Below are 17,732 nucleotides of genomic sequence, written 5' to 3'. Positions count from 1 at the left end.
ACACCTTCTGACCTGGATGGTAAACAGTCAGGACAGTCTTTTAGTCATGCCAAGCTTTTTGAAGTTCTTGGCTGACCCCCAGATTTTTGCTTGCCCTCTTCATGTACTCAGCCATGCAGGAGCGCAGACCAAGTACATAGTCCACTATGTCCTATTTGGGAGGTTTGAGAGGTTACTTCCATCCTTCCTTCACCAGACACAAGGGACCCCTAACTGGGTGTCCAAACAGAAGTTCAAAAAGGCTGTAGCCAACCCCCTTCTGAGGATCCTCTGTAGGCAAAGAGAAGGCAGGGTAGCAAGACATCCAGTTTTTGCCTAAGCTTTTCTGGGAGGCCCATGGTCATACCCTTTAGGGTTTTGTTGAATCTTTCAACTAGCCCATTGCATTGAGGATGGTATGATGAATTTGTAATTCACTCCACACACTTTCCCTATTGCAGTTCTTTAACTTGCCATGAAGTTGGTTCCTCTGTCAGTTAAGACCTCCTTAGGGAAGCCCACTCTGCAAAAAATTCCCAAGAGGGACCTTGCCACCACAGGAGCTGTAGTGGTCCTAAAGGGAATATCTTCTGGGTATCTAGTGGCATGGTCCACCACCACTAAAATATAACTGTGCCCAGATGCTGTTGGAGGGTTCATGGGACCAATAATGTCAATCCCAACCCTCTTGAAGGGAACCCCAACCACTGGAAGTGGAATTAAGGGGGCCTTTGTGATGCTTCCTGACCTACCACTGACTTGGCAAGTGGCACAGGAGCGACAGAACTCCTTAGTGTCTTCAGACATATGGGACCAGTGAAAGTGAGGGACAAGCCTGTCCCAAGTCTTGATTTTCCCTAAGTGTCCTGCTGGAGGAATATCATGTGCAGGGGAGAGTAAGAAGCCTCTATGCCTCTGGGGTATAACCAACCTCCTGGTGGCACCAGGCTTGGGGTGTCTGCCCTCTGAGTAAACACATCCTTCATCCCAATAGATCCTATGGGACCCACTGATATCCCCTGCAGCCTCAACATCAGCTTACTGTCTGAGGGGTTCAAGAGAGAGAGGCACAAACTCGAACCTGCTCTGAGGGGGGCACCCTGTCCCGAGAACTCAACCTGATCAGACTCAAGTTCATCTGGGGTTTTACCTTCACAGAGGCTAAGATCATCTCCCTCAAGAGGCTGATCCTCATTCTGAGTCGGGGGGGGGGGGGGGTGGAGGCACAGCCTTACCCTTCCTGCTCCATCTCTTGGAAGGCACCTGGTCCATTGTTCCAGGATCTAGGGCCTGTTCAGTAGAAAGCCGTTTGGCCGGAACCCTGGTCACAGCAAACACACTTGCATAGATGCCCAACATTTATGCAAGAGTCCTGAACTTTACTTCAGCCCAGGCTGAAGTTTCCACATCATTGCCCAACACACAAATCTACAGGTAGGTCTGAAGATACCACAACCTTCTTAGTTCCAGTTACCCCTCCCCAGCTGAGATTAAAAAATACCAAGGAATGGTCAGTCCTGACATTGCTAGCATTGGTCACTTGGTACACTTGTCCAAGTATGATTTGGTCAGGAGACACAAGTTTTCCTGTCACCATTGTGACACTGGCCCTGTGTTCCTGTAGGCCATTATGTCTTTTCCATTTATCAAAGGCTGTTCCCTGTACTTGCCCAAGTTAGTGGGACTTAGCAGTAAGGTGGCAAGATCCATGCCACCATCACAGACCAAAACAGCCTGAGCTGGAGTTCTGACTAAGTCAGAACCCACCTCAGAACCCAAGTTTACCCTACTAATTCCTTGGTTTCTGTACAACCACTTGGCATAGGGGTAGTAGTAGTAGTAGAAGTTTCCATGGCCTTTGGATAATCGGCATCCTTTTCCAATGGGGCTTTACCTTAAGACCAAGGTTTCTTTTTGTCTTTCTTGGATGATTGTGACTTCCCTCCAGATGCAGGTTTTTGGGGCCCTTGGGAAGAGTTTTTAGGTCTCGCCTGACCCAGCGCATGCGCTGGTCTGGCGAGACTTATTGAGAGGGCTCCAAAAAGTGCTACCAGGCCAGCCTAGAGCTACAGTGCATGTGCGCGGGTGCGCGCGCCGCTTTTTACCGTGATTACTTTCACTTTAGCGGCCGCAAGGCCGCTTTGATGTTGGATCTCAATCGCGATCACTTTCGCGACCGCAAGGCCGCTTGGCATAGCCAATAGGTCTCGCTTTTGGGACCTTTTAAGTATTTAGTTATGCAACTGTTGCATGGCTAAACACTTATAAGGTCCCAAAGGCGAGACCTATTGGCTATGCCAATGCTTGTTTATACTTGCCCTTGTCCCCTCCCTTATCTTGTGTTTTAGGAGAATCTTGCTTCGTCTGGTCACCACCATTGCTCTGATTTTTCTGCTTAACCATGGTTCTCACCCATTTATCTGCCATCTTCCGCAATTTTAAGGAAGAAGTCTGATCTGAGTCCACCAGGTACTGGTGCAAAAGCTGGTTCTGACAATTATTAAGGATCTGCTCCCTCATAATCAAATTGTATGATTCTTGGTAGCATTGCACTTTGCTCCCAAGTAGCCAACCTTCTAGAGCATTAATGGCACTATCCACAAAATCTACCCAGTCCCGGGTTTGTGCTTTCTCGGTGTCTCTTAACCTAATCCTGTATTGCTCATTGGTTACGCCAAGCCCATCAATGAGAGCACTCTTCAAAACTGAGTAATTATCAGCATCCTCTTCTCTTACAGTGAGGAGGTTATCTATACCTTTGTCAGCAAAGGAGAGCCTTAAGATTGCTCTTGAGGGACCCTCTGAACTTTACAGGCCATATATAAAGTTGTTATCCATTTGTGGATGTCATCCCCAACATGGTGGGGAGGTACTATCTTGTTGGGGTTCCTATGTTCAAAAGAATATTCTTTAACTCTAGGGACACTGTTGCTGCCACCATGGGACTCTAGTCCACATTTCTTTCTTGCTCTCTGGACTTATAGGGACTCTTTGTCAAGGGCCAACTGCTCTTGCCTGAGCCTAGGCCTAGCTTTATCAAGTTCAAGAAGTTGGTATTCCCTATCCAAAGAGTTCTCCCTCTCTCTTCCTAGAAACAGAGGTCCCGACTGACTGTCTTGTGACATTGGATTCCCTTGAGGAGGCTCTAGACCCCCTAGAACTCAGAGTTCAGAGTAGACACTCTGTACTCTCCCAGGAGGAACAAAATTGAAAAAATGGAAAGGAAGCTTTTGATTGAAAATAAATCAAAGGAGCTGTGTAGATAATGTGGCCTACTTCTGCATTTTATTTTCTCACTGGGCTAATTGCTAGTTTTGTGGAAATAAATGCCTTGGGTGTTTTATTTGCATGTAGAGAAATAATTAGCAGAAAAATTGGGCCACCTGCAGAATCCTCTGGGAGCTCTTGAGTTTTCCAGGTGGGAGTCATTAGACTTCTCCTGGTTAAGGATAGATTCAAGGTCAAAGAGTTTCCTCTCTTGGCCTATCCTCATACCCACCCATTTTGTCCTGTTCATCTGACCCACTAGTTTTCTAGAGGTGATCTAGCAGTCAGCCCATGAGAGACCTCTGGGGTACCTATGCCCAGGGTAGTTGGGTACCATATTCTAGGGACTGACCAGGGTACCCCAGTATCCAATCTGGGATGTACCCAAGGACTGAGCACAACAATTTAAGGGAGAAAGCAGGTAGACTGGGGTCCTGATTAGCAGGATCCCAGTCAGATTAGTGAATAACAGCTTAGCACCGGGCAAAAAGTGGGGGTAAACATAAAAGCAGATCCTACTTTCCTTTAGAGACACAGCACACAATGAAGTGCAACAAGCATGGTATAAGTTGCTGGTATTTCTTGGTCATAGTACATTAATCACACTCTTACTCGAGTTGAGTTAGTATCAACTCTGACAATCAGGGAAGTGTTACCCTGTAGTCGCACAGTGTGAAACATCATGTTCATGTTAGACGTTGAAATTGTTTTATTTGCCAAAGGAATGTAAAAGAGCTCATATTCATAGTTCCCCACAATTTTAGGTATGTTAATTAAATGGTTTCCTGTTTGCCCCACCTTACGGTGGAGACCTCTTTCTTGAGTCACTGACAGTTAAAATATGTTTTCTAAGTATTTTTCTCAGTGACAACATGGATTTGGCTCCTGTAGGTAGGTTGGATAAATGTCAGAAAAGTGATCTTTGTTTTGTTTGCCCATGGCTGGCCTGTTGGGACTTGTATTTCTAAACTAGAATCCTAGTTGATTAATATATCTCAGTTAGCCCATGGACTTTGTGATAGTATTATTTGTTTGTAAAGTTGTGATCAACTACGAAACCAGCACTTTCCTTGGGCGCTATTTTATACAGTTCCTTTAGTTTAGTGATGCAAAGCATAGGTATTGTAGAGAGCAGATAGCTCTGTAATAAATAAAACAGGATTGGTGGAAAGTTAGTTCTCAGTTAAATGGTGGCGTCTCATTGTCATCCCAACATGCTTACAAACCGCAGGCGATCAAATAGATAACTTCTCTTGAATTACACTTTGTGTGCCAGTTGATGATTTATGGTGTCTCTAAGCCTAAATCAATTTGTTTGTGGATGTGAATCAACAGACACTATAAATTCTGCACAGGAAATGCCCTTTGACCATCGGGTGACCCCCACAGCTTCACTCTTTTATGGGTATTTTGCTTCATGGTTGGGTATGCATTAGGAGATCTTGCAAGCTGGCACTTTTCTTAAAAGAAAACATAGGTTTTGGAAATATCATCTCATTGAAGCACAAAATTCTCCAATGTTTATTGGCAAACTTTTTGATGTTGGATGCTGTTATACAACTGAGTTTTTATCTGTCTCGATCTTTAGGTTGTCTTCCAAAGGGCTTATCTGTGGATGTCCCTTGCTCTTTTTGGTGGCTTTCGCTGTCTTTTTTTGGGTAGCCTAACTTCATAGCTTGTTATTTTTAAATGTTTTGCATCCTTATTGTAATCTACGATGGAGGCGCAGTTTTGGCAGATGAATGGAAACTGGCCCACCAGGATGTGTTCTCAACATGCACTACAGTGAAACCTGGCAAAGTGTAGGAGGCTGTTCTTGTCAGTCAGTTGGTGGTATACCCGAGTGGTGAAAATGTCGTCTTTAAGGGTGATGACAAGGTCAAGAAATGACAAAATTGTTGTAGACATACCATGGGTGTATTTAAAGAAACTATTGCAGGTGTTAATTCAAGCGGTAAACTCGAAGTGCTTCTGTATAATCAACCAGCCTAATGCATAGAATGTCCTCCATATAGCGTGTCATTGAAATAAACAAATAGTTTCTCAAATTAGTGCACATATAAGTATGCCAAACCTGTGGATAATGTGCTCCCCGTAGCCCTCCTGGGATATACACTTGTACAGTGACTCTATAGCTAATGTCATAGGTATATTTTGATCTGGCTTGAACAGCATTCTGTCAATAAGCTTAAGTTCCCTTTTCATGTCTTTAAGGTATGTTAGCAGGTATTGTGTAAGAGGTCTTTGTTATGATTCTCAAAGAACTGTGATAAGGGCTCTAAGATTAAGCCAATACCTGATACAGTTGGCCAACCTGGTGGTACTTTAGTATTTTTTGTACTTTTGGGGTCTGTGTAGAAGTCAGGAACTCTCAAATTGTTATGAAAGAATGAAGCCCTTTTTATTTATTAAGACATTGGAGACTATCATTTTTATATCTTTATGAATTCTTGGTGTTTGATCCTTCCTGATGATTTTATAGTTTCTTGTATCTCCCAATAAGCGTAGTAATTCATTGTTGTATGCATTGGTGTTTTGAATATCTATGGCTCCATCTTTGTCTGGAGCGTGATAACTATGTCTGAGCTATCTTGAAGTTGCTTGAATGCCCTTTTATCATGCGTATTCAGATTCTGGTTTGTAAGGTTACTCCTTCATCACCGCTTGTTCGTACACTTCTACCTATGGGGTAGTTGGTTGTTTTATTGGAAGTTCGAAGAAGGATTTTGTTTTTCCAGCGCTGTGTCTTGTCTATGTATGCGTTTCTGATCATTGCTCTGAAAGAAAATTTTGAGTTTTATCTTCCTTTAAAAAAAAATTGCATACCTTGCATCTTACTTGGAATCTATCCACCGTGTGTGTAAGGACAAATCCCAAGTCTTTGTTGAGAATGATCATCTGAGGTTCAGATATTTGCTAGTCTGTCAAGTTTAAAACTAAATTGCGGTCTTGCTGGTGCTCAGGAGTGCTTCCTTGGACATACTCTTTGATGCCAATTTATTTTTAAACCTTTCCCCCATGTCCTCTGACAATCCCTGAGAAGCTAGCAGTGAGATGACTCGCATTTGGTACAAGAGTTTTCAAAGGATGAAAGGCTCCTAATGCATTCCATCATATCTTTGTACTCTGATCTAATGTATAAAAACCTACAAAGCTGTGGAAATGAAAATGAAACCGCATACCGACAGAGTGCAGTCTGTAAGTGGCACAAATAGTTGGCACCCTGACTCACTCCTGCTGCTCCAGGAGTCTTAAATATCTGCGGTACTGCAGTTCAAATCATAGTTATAGAGTTCCCTGCTTGCAACTCTTGAATGCAAATAGTGGAACCTGGTTTCACCAATTTATGGGGCTGTCTGTAGTGCACGACGTGGGTGGTCTTTAGAAAATATTTGATAACCCTGCTAGCCGACCTGCTGACTAAGCATCGGGCTTCTGGTGCAGTGTCCATCAACAAACCTTCAGGAAAATTACTAGAAACCCTTTACATAGGGAGAAGGCTGCTGGCACACTGATGCTGAGGAATTGGTAAGTACCAGCAAAATTAAGAGAAGTTAAATATAATGAGCATCGTAGTTTTGCTGATCTGTGTCCTGCAACACTCCAGTGGAACATATACTTTGGAAATAAAGAAAGAATCACATGCTTTGGAGATTCCAGTTGCAGTCAGCTACCAGTGCAACCCATATTTACAGGAGACCATGCCTAGTCCTTTCTGGAGAGAGTAAAGAAAATTGATTAGGGCTGGCATTGCTCCTCCATGCCCTTGTGCAGTGACTTACATGTATGCACTTTAGTTGGAGATGGTGGAATCTACACTTCATGTCACCATCACCGGTAGTCCTTTGAGTATTGCTGAAGTGTTGGAGTGTACCTAGAGAATTAAATTGTTTTTAGACCTTGATGTTCCAGCACTTCTTTTCCTTTCTTTCTAAATTCCCAACTTGAAGCTGTCTGCCTGGAATTTATGCTACCCGGGGGTGAGGGAGGCTGTTCTTATTTTGTTGGGTGTAATTATTAATTAAGAGACATACAACATGTACTTTGTGTAATGTGGTTTTAAGCAGCTTCTAGGTCCTCTTTAGTTGTGCAAGAGTCTCTAACGTAGAGAGTTGAGTGCTACAATCTGAAAATGTTTGCTGTTTTATTCAGGGCTTTAATTTGCTAAAAAATATTTAATTCATCAGTGGCATAAAGGAAAGTATGCTAGATAATAAACATTCAGGTGTGAGTTTATTTGTACTGGAAAAAGGGTAAACTGAAATAATTATTACTGTTCATTAAAGCATGTCCGCTTGAACTGTCAAACTCTGCATGCAGGAAAGCATCTATTCTTACTTGGATCTTTTCTTCTAACAGAATAAATGAGTCAGAATGGAACAGGACGGTGGGGGAGACTTCCAGAAGACCCCAAACTTTCAGTGGAAAAGCTATAAACTGGTAGCGGATCCATCTTTAAGAAGAGCCACCCAGAAAATATACCGATATGATGGCGTTCATTTTAGTGTTCCGGTAGGTGCCTTGATATCCCGCCTTCACAGATGCTCAGGCTCCATTATATTATGTGTAATATATCAAGACCACTTTTTCCTACCACAAGTTATTCTCAAAACTCTGAGCATGGGCAGGAAAGAAAGTGAAAAGGGACCACAAAAATGGAAAGGAAGCATTCAATTGAAAAAATGACAAAGGCGCTGTGTAGATAATGTGGCCTACTTCTACTCACTATTTTCTTACTGGGCTAATTGTTAGTTTTGTGGATATAAATGTCTTGGGTGTCTGATTTGCACATCGAGAAAGAATTAGCAGAAAAATTGAAAAGGGGATAGGGTAGCAGTAGGGTGGGGAAGTTGAGAGTTGGAAGTCAGTGAGTCAATATGACTTGAGGAACCAAGCCTCACGAAGACTTTGAAATCATATTACTCCTAGAGATCAACCAGCGCTTGCCACTGAGAGCCCTGGGAAAATCGAAAATACTATTCACTGCCCTTTCGCCATCAAAATTCCAGTCAGACCTATCATAAAAGCCTCCCTTTTAAATATGCTTTTGCTGTGTGATTCTATTCTAATTTGACATTCTGTGACTCTTCCTGTCATTTATTGACTCTGCTCAGTTTATTAAGCATTGTACAAGGGTCATATCGACATGGCATCTAACAATTTTGATTTGAAACCTACAGCTTTCTGCATTGTCGATGCTATCTTAAGTTCGTTTTTCCTGCTGTCTGCTTCATACCTGCGTGCGTGGTCCAGGAAGAAGGGAATAAACTGCAGCTCTTCTGTGACTACAAAGCATAGTTTAGCATATCATATATACATAGATGCCCAATTTTGTCCAGTCTATTGCTGTGTCTTCGTTTCTTCGAGACCATACCATGCAGGGAAAAGTACCATCCATGTTTTGCATGATGTGTTGAGTTGGTAGTTTTTCAAACAGTTATTGGATTTTATGGCTCCAGCAGGACAGTGACAACGTCCTACAACCAATGTGTACACCACACCGCCAATACAATCCAACTACTTCACCAACTAGGCTTCACGGTGAACCACCAAAAGTCCCAGCTAACACCATCCCACATAAAACAATACCTCGGTGCCACCATAGACACCTCAAAAGCAATAGCCTACCCCAATCCGGTCAGGATTGCAAGCATTCAGGCTTTGTGACAAAGATTCATACCTCAACACTCCCTTCCAGCAAGAGTGTTTATGCAACTGATAGGGATGATGGCCTCTTGCATTTTCATAGTGCCTCACGCAAGACTCCAGATGCGTCCACTCCAAGAGTGCTTAGTGCGCCAATGGAACCAGGCCCAGGGGCAACTGACAGATCTGGTGTTTGTAGACGGTCGTACCCATCGCTCTCTGCAGTGGTGGAACACCACAAACCTTTCCAAAGGTCGACCGTTCCTGGACCCGGTTCCACAAATAATACTAACAACAGACGCATTGCTCTCCGGCTGGGGAGATCCTCTATTACACCTCACAGTGCAGGGCACATGGACGCCGCAACAAAAGTTACTCCATTTCAACCATCTGGAGTTACTAGCAATCTTTCTAGCCCTAAAATCTTTTCAGACACAGATTTCAGGCAAGGCAGTCCTTATTCGCACAGACAACATGACGGCCATGTATTACATTAAAAAACAAGGCGGCACACACTCTCCACAGCTCTCTCAATTAGCACAGAGCATATGAGGATGGGCAATTCCACATAAAATCTTTCTCCTAGCCCAACATGTCCCAGGAGTCCAAAACACCATGGCAGATCTGCTCAGCAGACAGACGCAACAGATCCACGAGTGGGAACTTCACCCACAGGTTCTTCACCCGTTCTTTCAAACGTGGGGGCATCCACAGATAGACCTATTCGCCACCCACTAAAACAAAAAATGCCCAAACTTCGCCGCCAGATACCCACACCCATTGTCCAAAGGAAATGCGATATGGATGAACTGGTCAGGCAAATTTGCGTACACTTTTCCACCTCTCCCACTAATTCCATTAGTGGTGCGAAAGCTACAACAGCATTCCCTCACACTGATCCTAGTAGCTCCAACATGGGCCAGACAACCGTGGTACACCACGCTGCTGGAACTCTCGGTAGTACCACACCAAAAGCTAAACCTCTCACCATGCCTCCTAACCCAGAACCATGGAGAGATCAGGCACCCGGACCCAGCTCAGCTCAACCTTGCGATCTGGCTCCTGAAATCCTAGAATTCGGATACCTAAACCTTCCCCCTGACTGTATGAACGTCATCGGAGAAGCTAGATGCCCTACCACTAGAGCCTGCTACGCTGCCAAGTGGAAAAGATTTGTTGTTTATTGCCATACCAACACAATCAATCCTCTAGACGTGTCTATACAACACATCATATGCTCCTTACTCCACCTACAAAGGTGTAATCTAGCATATACCTCCATTCGGCTACACCTCGCAGCAATTGCAGCTTACCTACAAAACAGGCAGCACCTATTACCTGTATCTGTTCCAGTCTATCTTATTTAGATACAACACACATGGGTTTCTTCACTGTTACTACTACGCTCCATCTTTCCCTGCTGGCGAAAAACAATCTGAGGATGGAGCCGAAGCCCATGCGCAATACGATCCAAAGGAGGAGTCGCCGACCTCGTGACTTCCAAAGACTTTCCAAGAGGAAAAACAAACTGCAAACATCAGGGCCCAACACCAGATGGCAATCTATGCAGAAGTGTGTAGATCTGCAGCTCTACATGCCAAGAACAGATGCATACTGGTAAGTAGCATATTCCTTTTTTTCTATAAGGTGTCTCACAAAGGGCCCTGCTGCCATTTCAAAACTGTGAGCCTTAAGGCAAAAACAATTTATTTTCTTTCACACACGAGATGTTCTCCTCTGCACCAGGCAAATCATTGCTTTATGTCAAAAATCCGTCTCCGCCTGATCTTAAGTAGGGTTTTTGAGCTGCAGTAAAGCTTTTAATACCGTCATTTCCTCAGTGCCCACAGAGTCTTAAAGTACAGGATTTCCCTTTAAATTAAGAAAGTCAGTCAAAAAAAGGGTGGAGTATGACCCCAAATGAAGAGTCTACTTGCTTTGTAGGAAGGTTGTTCCCGGTATATTTGAGAACCATTCTAGTCCAGTGCACCCATCATCCCTGATGAATTTGACTCTGATCATGTTGCTCTGCACAGTGCAGCTCATTGATTTGGGGTACATAGGAAGAAAAAAACAAATCTGATAGAGACATCTAACCGCAGATTCCTTGCCTTTGAACTTCCAGGTGTCAGGCTGGATCCAGAAGATTTTACTCAGCAGTAGTTCTGCGTGCCAGTAGGTGGTGTCAGTCGACTCTGCGTGATGTCGTTGGCGCCATATTAGTCATCGTGAAGTCTGCGTCACTGCGCCATGTCGGTCACAGACCCCCACTTGGTTTGGAGGAGTCCCAGTGAGTTCCACGCCTTCGGCTCCGGCCCTGGTCTCCAACTAGACCGGCGCCTGTCACACCTCCTTAGCGGCCTTCCCCAGCACTGTGTCCATTGTCGAGGTTCTCGCCGGCGCCAACCGGCAGCGCCTCTCCATTCCTCATTCATGGCTCTGAGCCAGTCGGGCATCCTCCGACACCGAGACTGGCGCCGACTTAGCCGTATGGCTTCATGCCGTTCAACCTGCCCTATTCTTAAGAGTTAGGGATGGATGAGGAGGATTGGGAGGGGGAGCAGGATCCCTTAGAAATCCTGTATCCACAAGACATGGGCTCGTATGAGACACTGGGTGATTCCAGTGGTCTGGACACCTCACCAGATTCTGGCACGCTGTCTCCACCTAACCTGTCTACGGAGGTGGAAGCTTCTTTTGCCGAGGTAGTGCATAGGTCTGCAGAGGTCTTGGAACTGCAGCTCCCTATAATGTCCTTCTGGGCACCTGGTCCAAGCCCAGCACAGAGGCTCCTGTGAATAGGATGATTGCCCTCTGCCATCACCCTGCACCGGGTGATCCAGTTTTCCTCACTGCCAACCCCACCCCGCAAAAGCTTGGTGGTCCAGGCTTCTACTTTCCATGGCGCGTTCCCTTCCGCACCCCTGCACAGGGAATCCAAGAGACTGGAAAGCTTTGGGAAGAAAATGTTTTCTTCCGCCAGTCCTTCTTTGTGGTCGGTGAACCCTGCTTGACTTTTTGGGCCCTTATTCCCATTCGATATTGGAGGGTCTTGGAGGAGGACCGGGTCCTACTCTTCCATACCATTTCAGAAGGAAGAGATGCTGCCAAATTCGCTATCAGATGTGGCTTGAACACAACAGACTAGCTGGGCAGAGCGATTTCCACTGCTGTGACCATACGTTAACACGTCTGGCTGAGGACATCTGGTTTTTCAGGGGATGTCCAAGCTAACCTTATGGGCATGCCCTTAGAGTGCTCCTGTCTTTTCTGGGGCAAAGCAGATGCCGCCCTTGCAAGTTTCAAGGACTTGCGGGCTATGGCCAAGTTTTTGGGCTTCACCACAACATCCTGGCCCGTGCCTGCTTTTCGCATCTTTCGTGGCTACAGAAGGGGCTTCCAACCGCACCAACCCTATTCCAGCCAGAGGGCCCCTCAAGCTTAGCAGCTTCTTCGGGGCCGTGGACTCAGTTCATCCCGGCCCAGACCAGAAGTCGAGCCAGGCCACGATCCCCCTCCTCCACACACAAAACCTTCCTAGTCCGATCCCCCAGGATTGTTTACATCCAGTCAGTGGCAAAATACACCATCTCCAACACTGGCGAAACATCACCTTGGACAAGTGATTATTGCAAATTGTCCCTCTCCTTTGAGACTACCCCTCCAGCTATGCATCCAGTGTAAGATCGGCCAACGGTTATCACCTTGCGCTGCTCTGCGAGGAAGTCATTACTCTCTTGGCTAAGTGAGCTATAGAGCGGGTTCCAGGCCAGACATAGGCTGCGGCTGTTATTCCTGTTAATTTGTGATCCCAAAGAAGGACGGGGGCCTTCATCCTATCCTATCCTAGACCTCAGAGCCCTCAACTACTTCCTCAAAAAGGAAAAGTTTTAGATGCTCACCCTAGCTCAGGTCCTGTCTGCCGAAGACCCCCTGGAGACTGAATGGTAGAGCTAGACTTGCAGGATGCCTATTTTCATATCCCTGTCCTGCCTGCCCATCCTTGTTACCTGCGGTTTACGTTGGGCCACAAGCACTTTCAGTTTGTTCGGCCTCACCAGCACCCTTCGGGTGTTCACAAAGGTGATGGCAGTGGTCGCAGCCAATCTGCGAAGATCAGGGAATCCAGTCTTCCTCTATCTTGACGACTGGTTGTTGAAGGTGGGCTCGCCCCTAGCAGTCGTCTCCCACATCCAGACTACTGAGAGTCTCCTGCATTCGCTGGAGTTCACAATCAACGTGCTGAAGTCACACCTGACTTCCCTCTCAGACGCTCCCTTTCATTGGTGCGGTTCTGGACACAGTGCAGTTTTGGGCTAATCCTCCAGAAAGGCGAGTCCAGGACATGTGGGCCATGATACCAATGTTGTAGCCTCTATCCTGAATTTCTGTGAGAATGACTGAGGCTGTTGGGTCTCATGACCTCCTGCATCCTTCTGGTGAACCATGCACTTTGGCACATGCATGCTCTGCAGTGGGACCCGAAGTTCCAATGGGCACAGCATCGAGGACATCTCACCGACCTGGTGCAGATTTTGGAGGGCACTGCGAAAGACCTGCAGTGGTAGCTAACAAACCGCGATTCGGTTAGAGGCAGACCCCTCTCTCTTCCCCACCCAGATCTCTCAGTAGTGATGGATGTCTCTCTTCTGGGATGGGGTGGCCATCTGGGGGAGGTGGAGATCAGAAGAATCTAGTCTCCAGCAGAAGCCAGGCTCCAACTTGCTGGAGCTTCTTACAATCTGATAGGCACTGAAAGCCTTTTTACCATTCATGTAAATGTAATATAAATGTGTTGTACTTGTATAGCGCACTGTTACCCTGGGGTGTCCTGGCGCTGTACTCATACCGCTGGGAACCCTTACTGGCTTTTCCCTGTGAAATGTCCACTCCTGGGCACCCCCAAGGTGAAGCCAGGCATCCCAGCGCTGTTGGGGCCGTTGTGGAGATTAAGCAAGCTATTGCCCAGAGTTGCAGAGTGGGACCCATGATTAGAGTAGGCACCGAGGCGAGAATTAACAGGTCCGAGGAAATTGAGCCCAAGACCCGGCGAGGCGGGAATTGAACCCTGGTCTCGGGCTAGACCTCTGCATCTGGGTCTGCCGCTCTAACCATTGAGCCACACTTTTCCATAAAGGGAAGGCTAGTGTAGGTGTTCACGGACAATACTAACGCCATGTAGTACTGCAACAAACAGGGCGGAGTGGGGTCGTGGACTCTTTGTCCAGAAGTCCTGCGCCTCTGGACTTGGTTGGACCAACAGGGCATTTCCCTGGTGGTTGAACATCTGGCCGGTTCTCTGAATGCCAGAGCAGACGAGCTCAGCCGAAGGTGCCTTGTGGATCACAAGTGGCGTCTCCATCCGGAAGTGGCACAAGGTCTCTTTCAGCGGTGGGGAGAGCCTTGGTTAGATTTGTTCGCCTCTAAAGAGAAAGCACAATGTCAGAATTTTTTCGCGTTGGGGTTTCCAAGGCCGCTCTCGCTCAGCAAAGTTTTTCGCCACGAGCGGAGCTCAGGCTTCCTGTATGCCTTTCCGCCCATACCACTCCTTCCCAGAGTGCTCAAGAAGATCAGGAGCGACCAGGTGCTAGTCATTCTTGTGGCTACGGATTGAGCACAGAGAGTTTAGTATTCCGAGTTTCTAGATATGAGCTTCGACCCTCTGATCAGGGGCTCCTTCGGGAGGATCTTCTGTCACAGCAGCAGGGGAGGGTCCTCTACCCGAACCTGTCCACTCTCTGCCTCCATGCGTGGGGATTGAGCGGTGACAGTTGACAACTTTTGACCTTTCTCCCGAAGTCTGTGAGGTTAGTCTGACAGCCAGGCGTCCCCCTGCGAAATCTGGATACGCCTGCCGATGGAGCAAATTTTGTAAATATTGTACAGAAAGGTCCCTTGACCCTTCTTAATGTGCGCACCGTTTGAGCCGATGCACAACTGTACTCTACGGTTGCTCACCGTCAAAACAGATTTTTTGGTGGCATTTACCTCTGCCAGGAGGGTGAGCGAACTACAGGCACTTTCATCATAGCCTCCTTCCCTGACAGTTTTCACGGACAAAGTGGTACTGAGATCTAGGGTGTCCTTTTTGGCCAAGGTTGTAATTCCCTTTCATCTGGGACAGGCCGTTACTCTGCCCATTTTTATATGCACCTCCTCATCCTTCCAAGGAAAAGGAGGGTCTCCACCGTCTGGACCCAAAAAGAACGTCATCGTTCTACCTTCGATCGCACAAAAGAGTTTTGGGGGATGACCAACTCTTTATAGGATATGTGGGAGCAAAGTAGGGGCGTGCGGTCGCAAAGAGGACCATATCCCGCTGGGCTATCCTCTGCATTGAAATATGTGGTGTCTTGGCAAAGAAGCAGCCTCCTGAAGGTCTTTGGGCCCATTCCACCAAGGCGAAGGCAGCCACCATGGCCCTTCAGCATGGTGTTCCTTTTTCTGATCTAACCGCAGGTTCCTTACCGCCCCACCCATCCTCCCCTCGCTGCAGAATTGTCTTCTAGTCAGGGGCGGTTATCCTTCAGGGCCCTAGTCCTTTTTTTACACCATGGTCAGTTACTTCATGGCTTTGCGCTTCTGTTGTGGAAAGTTGTGAAAAGTACTGATGTCAGCCCGCCGAAGTGGTGGTTATTTTGACGACGCAGACGTCTCGACGGCGACCAACACGACGCTGACCCCGTCAAGCGGAGTTAACCGACGCCACCTACCAGCACAGGGGTAGAGGAGCTAGGTTATCTTCTCCAGTATCTCAGAGGAACGCAGAAAAAAGTGGCTGTGGAGGAGGCATCCTTAATCCTCTGCAGGTATACCACAGTCTAAATGCACCTATTTTGGGGGAGGAGTGGTGAGTAAGTGGAAGGTAGGAAGTGGGCTAAAGTTGTAAGTAGCATAATTTGGCCTCATATAAATTGTTGTTTCAAAGAGTCTTTTGTGAATATTGTATAGAATTAATGACCAGCCCCATAAATCACAAACCATGACAGACTTTCATGAAATCCATCCACAACCTCTATCTCTCCGGAGGTGGCAGCATCTAGCTTACTCCTTTGGTTCCCCCTCTAAAAAAGTGCTTAGAGGAAGGATGGTAATCTGAAATATTCTGATCAGTCAGGTGTATTTTTCCTAAACTGGTGTGCAGGTCTCCTTGGTACCAAGACAAGAAAGATTAACCAAGTACTGGCTTCGAGTCTTATGCCAGTATCCCTCTGGTGGCTGAGACCGGATACCTGAGTCAATCCAGATGATCCGCAACAGTTGATAATGTATGTTACCCTTCAATCCTCGATGTTCATTGTATCCTTGTTGGCCAGGTTTTGATTTTTTCAAGACTGGAGACCTCAGTCAGACCATTCTGACTGTTCGAGCTGTTATGTATGTTGGCCTCAGACCCAAGGACAAATCTGCTCCTGATAATACTGAAAAATAGAGGGCCCTGATTAGTTACTTTCTACGCCTGGTTTCTTAAGTTTTTTCAGTGTTGCTCATTTGTATTTGCAGCGTGGAGATCTGCGGTCATATCCACAACATAAGAATGTTCTGGCAGTTGTCCGCTGGGGCTATTAAATATAATTTCTGTCCTACCTTTGTTCACCTAATAACATTTGGATTGTGATTTCTCCTGGTTACATAGGTGTGTAAGAAAGTTGCATCATTTTAGTTATACAAACCCCTGTTGCGCATTCTCATGCCATCTAGTATTGGGTTCAGAATATAACACTTGGCTTTATTTCAAGTGTGTGTCAAATGTTTATGGTTGCTCAAACCGTAAATGTAAAGGTACACCAACACCACCTTAGATTGCATTTTTCTGCCAGTGGCTTTGGAGTTGTTTAGTTCGAAATAGTGCCTACTAAAGGCGAACATTGGACACCAAAGACCGAATTGGAACAAATATGATTTGCTTTAACACTTTAAGTATACGAAAACGGTATGAATCAAAGGGATATAAGTGACCAGATGGTTGTAAAGACTTCCTTCAATCACCACAAGGTGCCTTTCGAGATGAGTTCAGAGATAACTTAGCTGCCAGTTAGGGGTTATAAAATTAACTGAGCATACTAACGTGGTTGAAACAGAGTTAATTTTGTTGCATAGTGAAGAATGGATGAGTTTGGTTTTTGGAGTTGATCAAGTTCAATATATATTACACAAAAACTCACTGACAAGGATAGATCCTGTATATACGATGCACCCAAAGCATACCATTTAAACACCAAAGCCATCAAAATTTGCTCACGCATATTCTTGTATTTCTAGACAAAGTTCAAAAAAGTGCTTTATGTCTGGCACTAAAACATGACTTGAAAAAGACTATCAACATTGACGAGAATTTTGATTTCCACTGAATCACCGGACTTGAGGAGTCTTAGATTCATGAAGAAAGACTGGCGGCAGTTGGGGGGAGCATCAATTGCACAAAGATGCAAGTCTTTTGCTTGGAAAGAAAACGTAAGACAACTATCCTGTATCCTCTTTACATCTGAGAAGGTGCTATTAGATTCCATCGTAATTTTACAGAACTAAGAAAACTTTTCATACTGGCTAGCAGATGAACCTCGGCTGGACGAAAAGAGCAAGAGAATAGAAGCAGTGGAGTCAAGAGCAGAATTGGAACAGCTATGAATTGGAAAATTGCAAAGTCAAAAGCTATGCTTAGTAGATGTGCTCACCATCCTTTGACGGTCCATATCCTTTTGAGTCAAAAGTGGATGAAAATAAAGGAAACCGATATTGATTGCCAAGAACACCATCCATACTAGAAGTAGGCTTTATGGTTTTAACCTTCAACCTATTTCCTCTGCCACAACAAATTGGTCTTTACAGTTGAAGCCTCA

General features: G+C 45.7%; 1 protein-coding gene across 4 annotated transcripts in view; it reads left to right on the top strand.

Annotated features, from left to right (window-relative positions):
• SETD1A (SET domain containing 1A, histone lysine methyltransferase) overlaps nucleotides 1–17,732 on the top strand; it is a 1,055,844-nt gene that overhangs the window by 72,216 nt on the left and 965,896 nt on the right. For all 4 annotated transcript variants that reach the window (XM_085618738.1, XM_085618739.1, XM_085618737.1 and 1 more), the window contains exon 3: nucleotides 7,606–7,758. In XM_085618738.1, the coding sequence (XP_085474864.1) occupies nucleotides 7,621–7,758 (138 nt within the window). In that variant the 5' untranslated portion in view covers nucleotides 7,606–7,620. The remainder of the gene's footprint in view (nucleotides 1–7,605; nucleotides 7,759–17,732) is intronic.

This window comes from Triturus cristatus, chromosome 7, assembly GCF_964204655.1.
Source record: "Triturus cristatus chromosome 7, aTriCri1.1, whole genome shotgun sequence".
NCBI lineage: Eukaryota > Metazoa > Chordata > Amphibia > Caudata > Salamandridae > Triturus > Triturus cristatus.
Note: the sequence above shows the minus strand (reverse complement) of the source record. Positions and strands in the feature narration are given on the sequence as shown.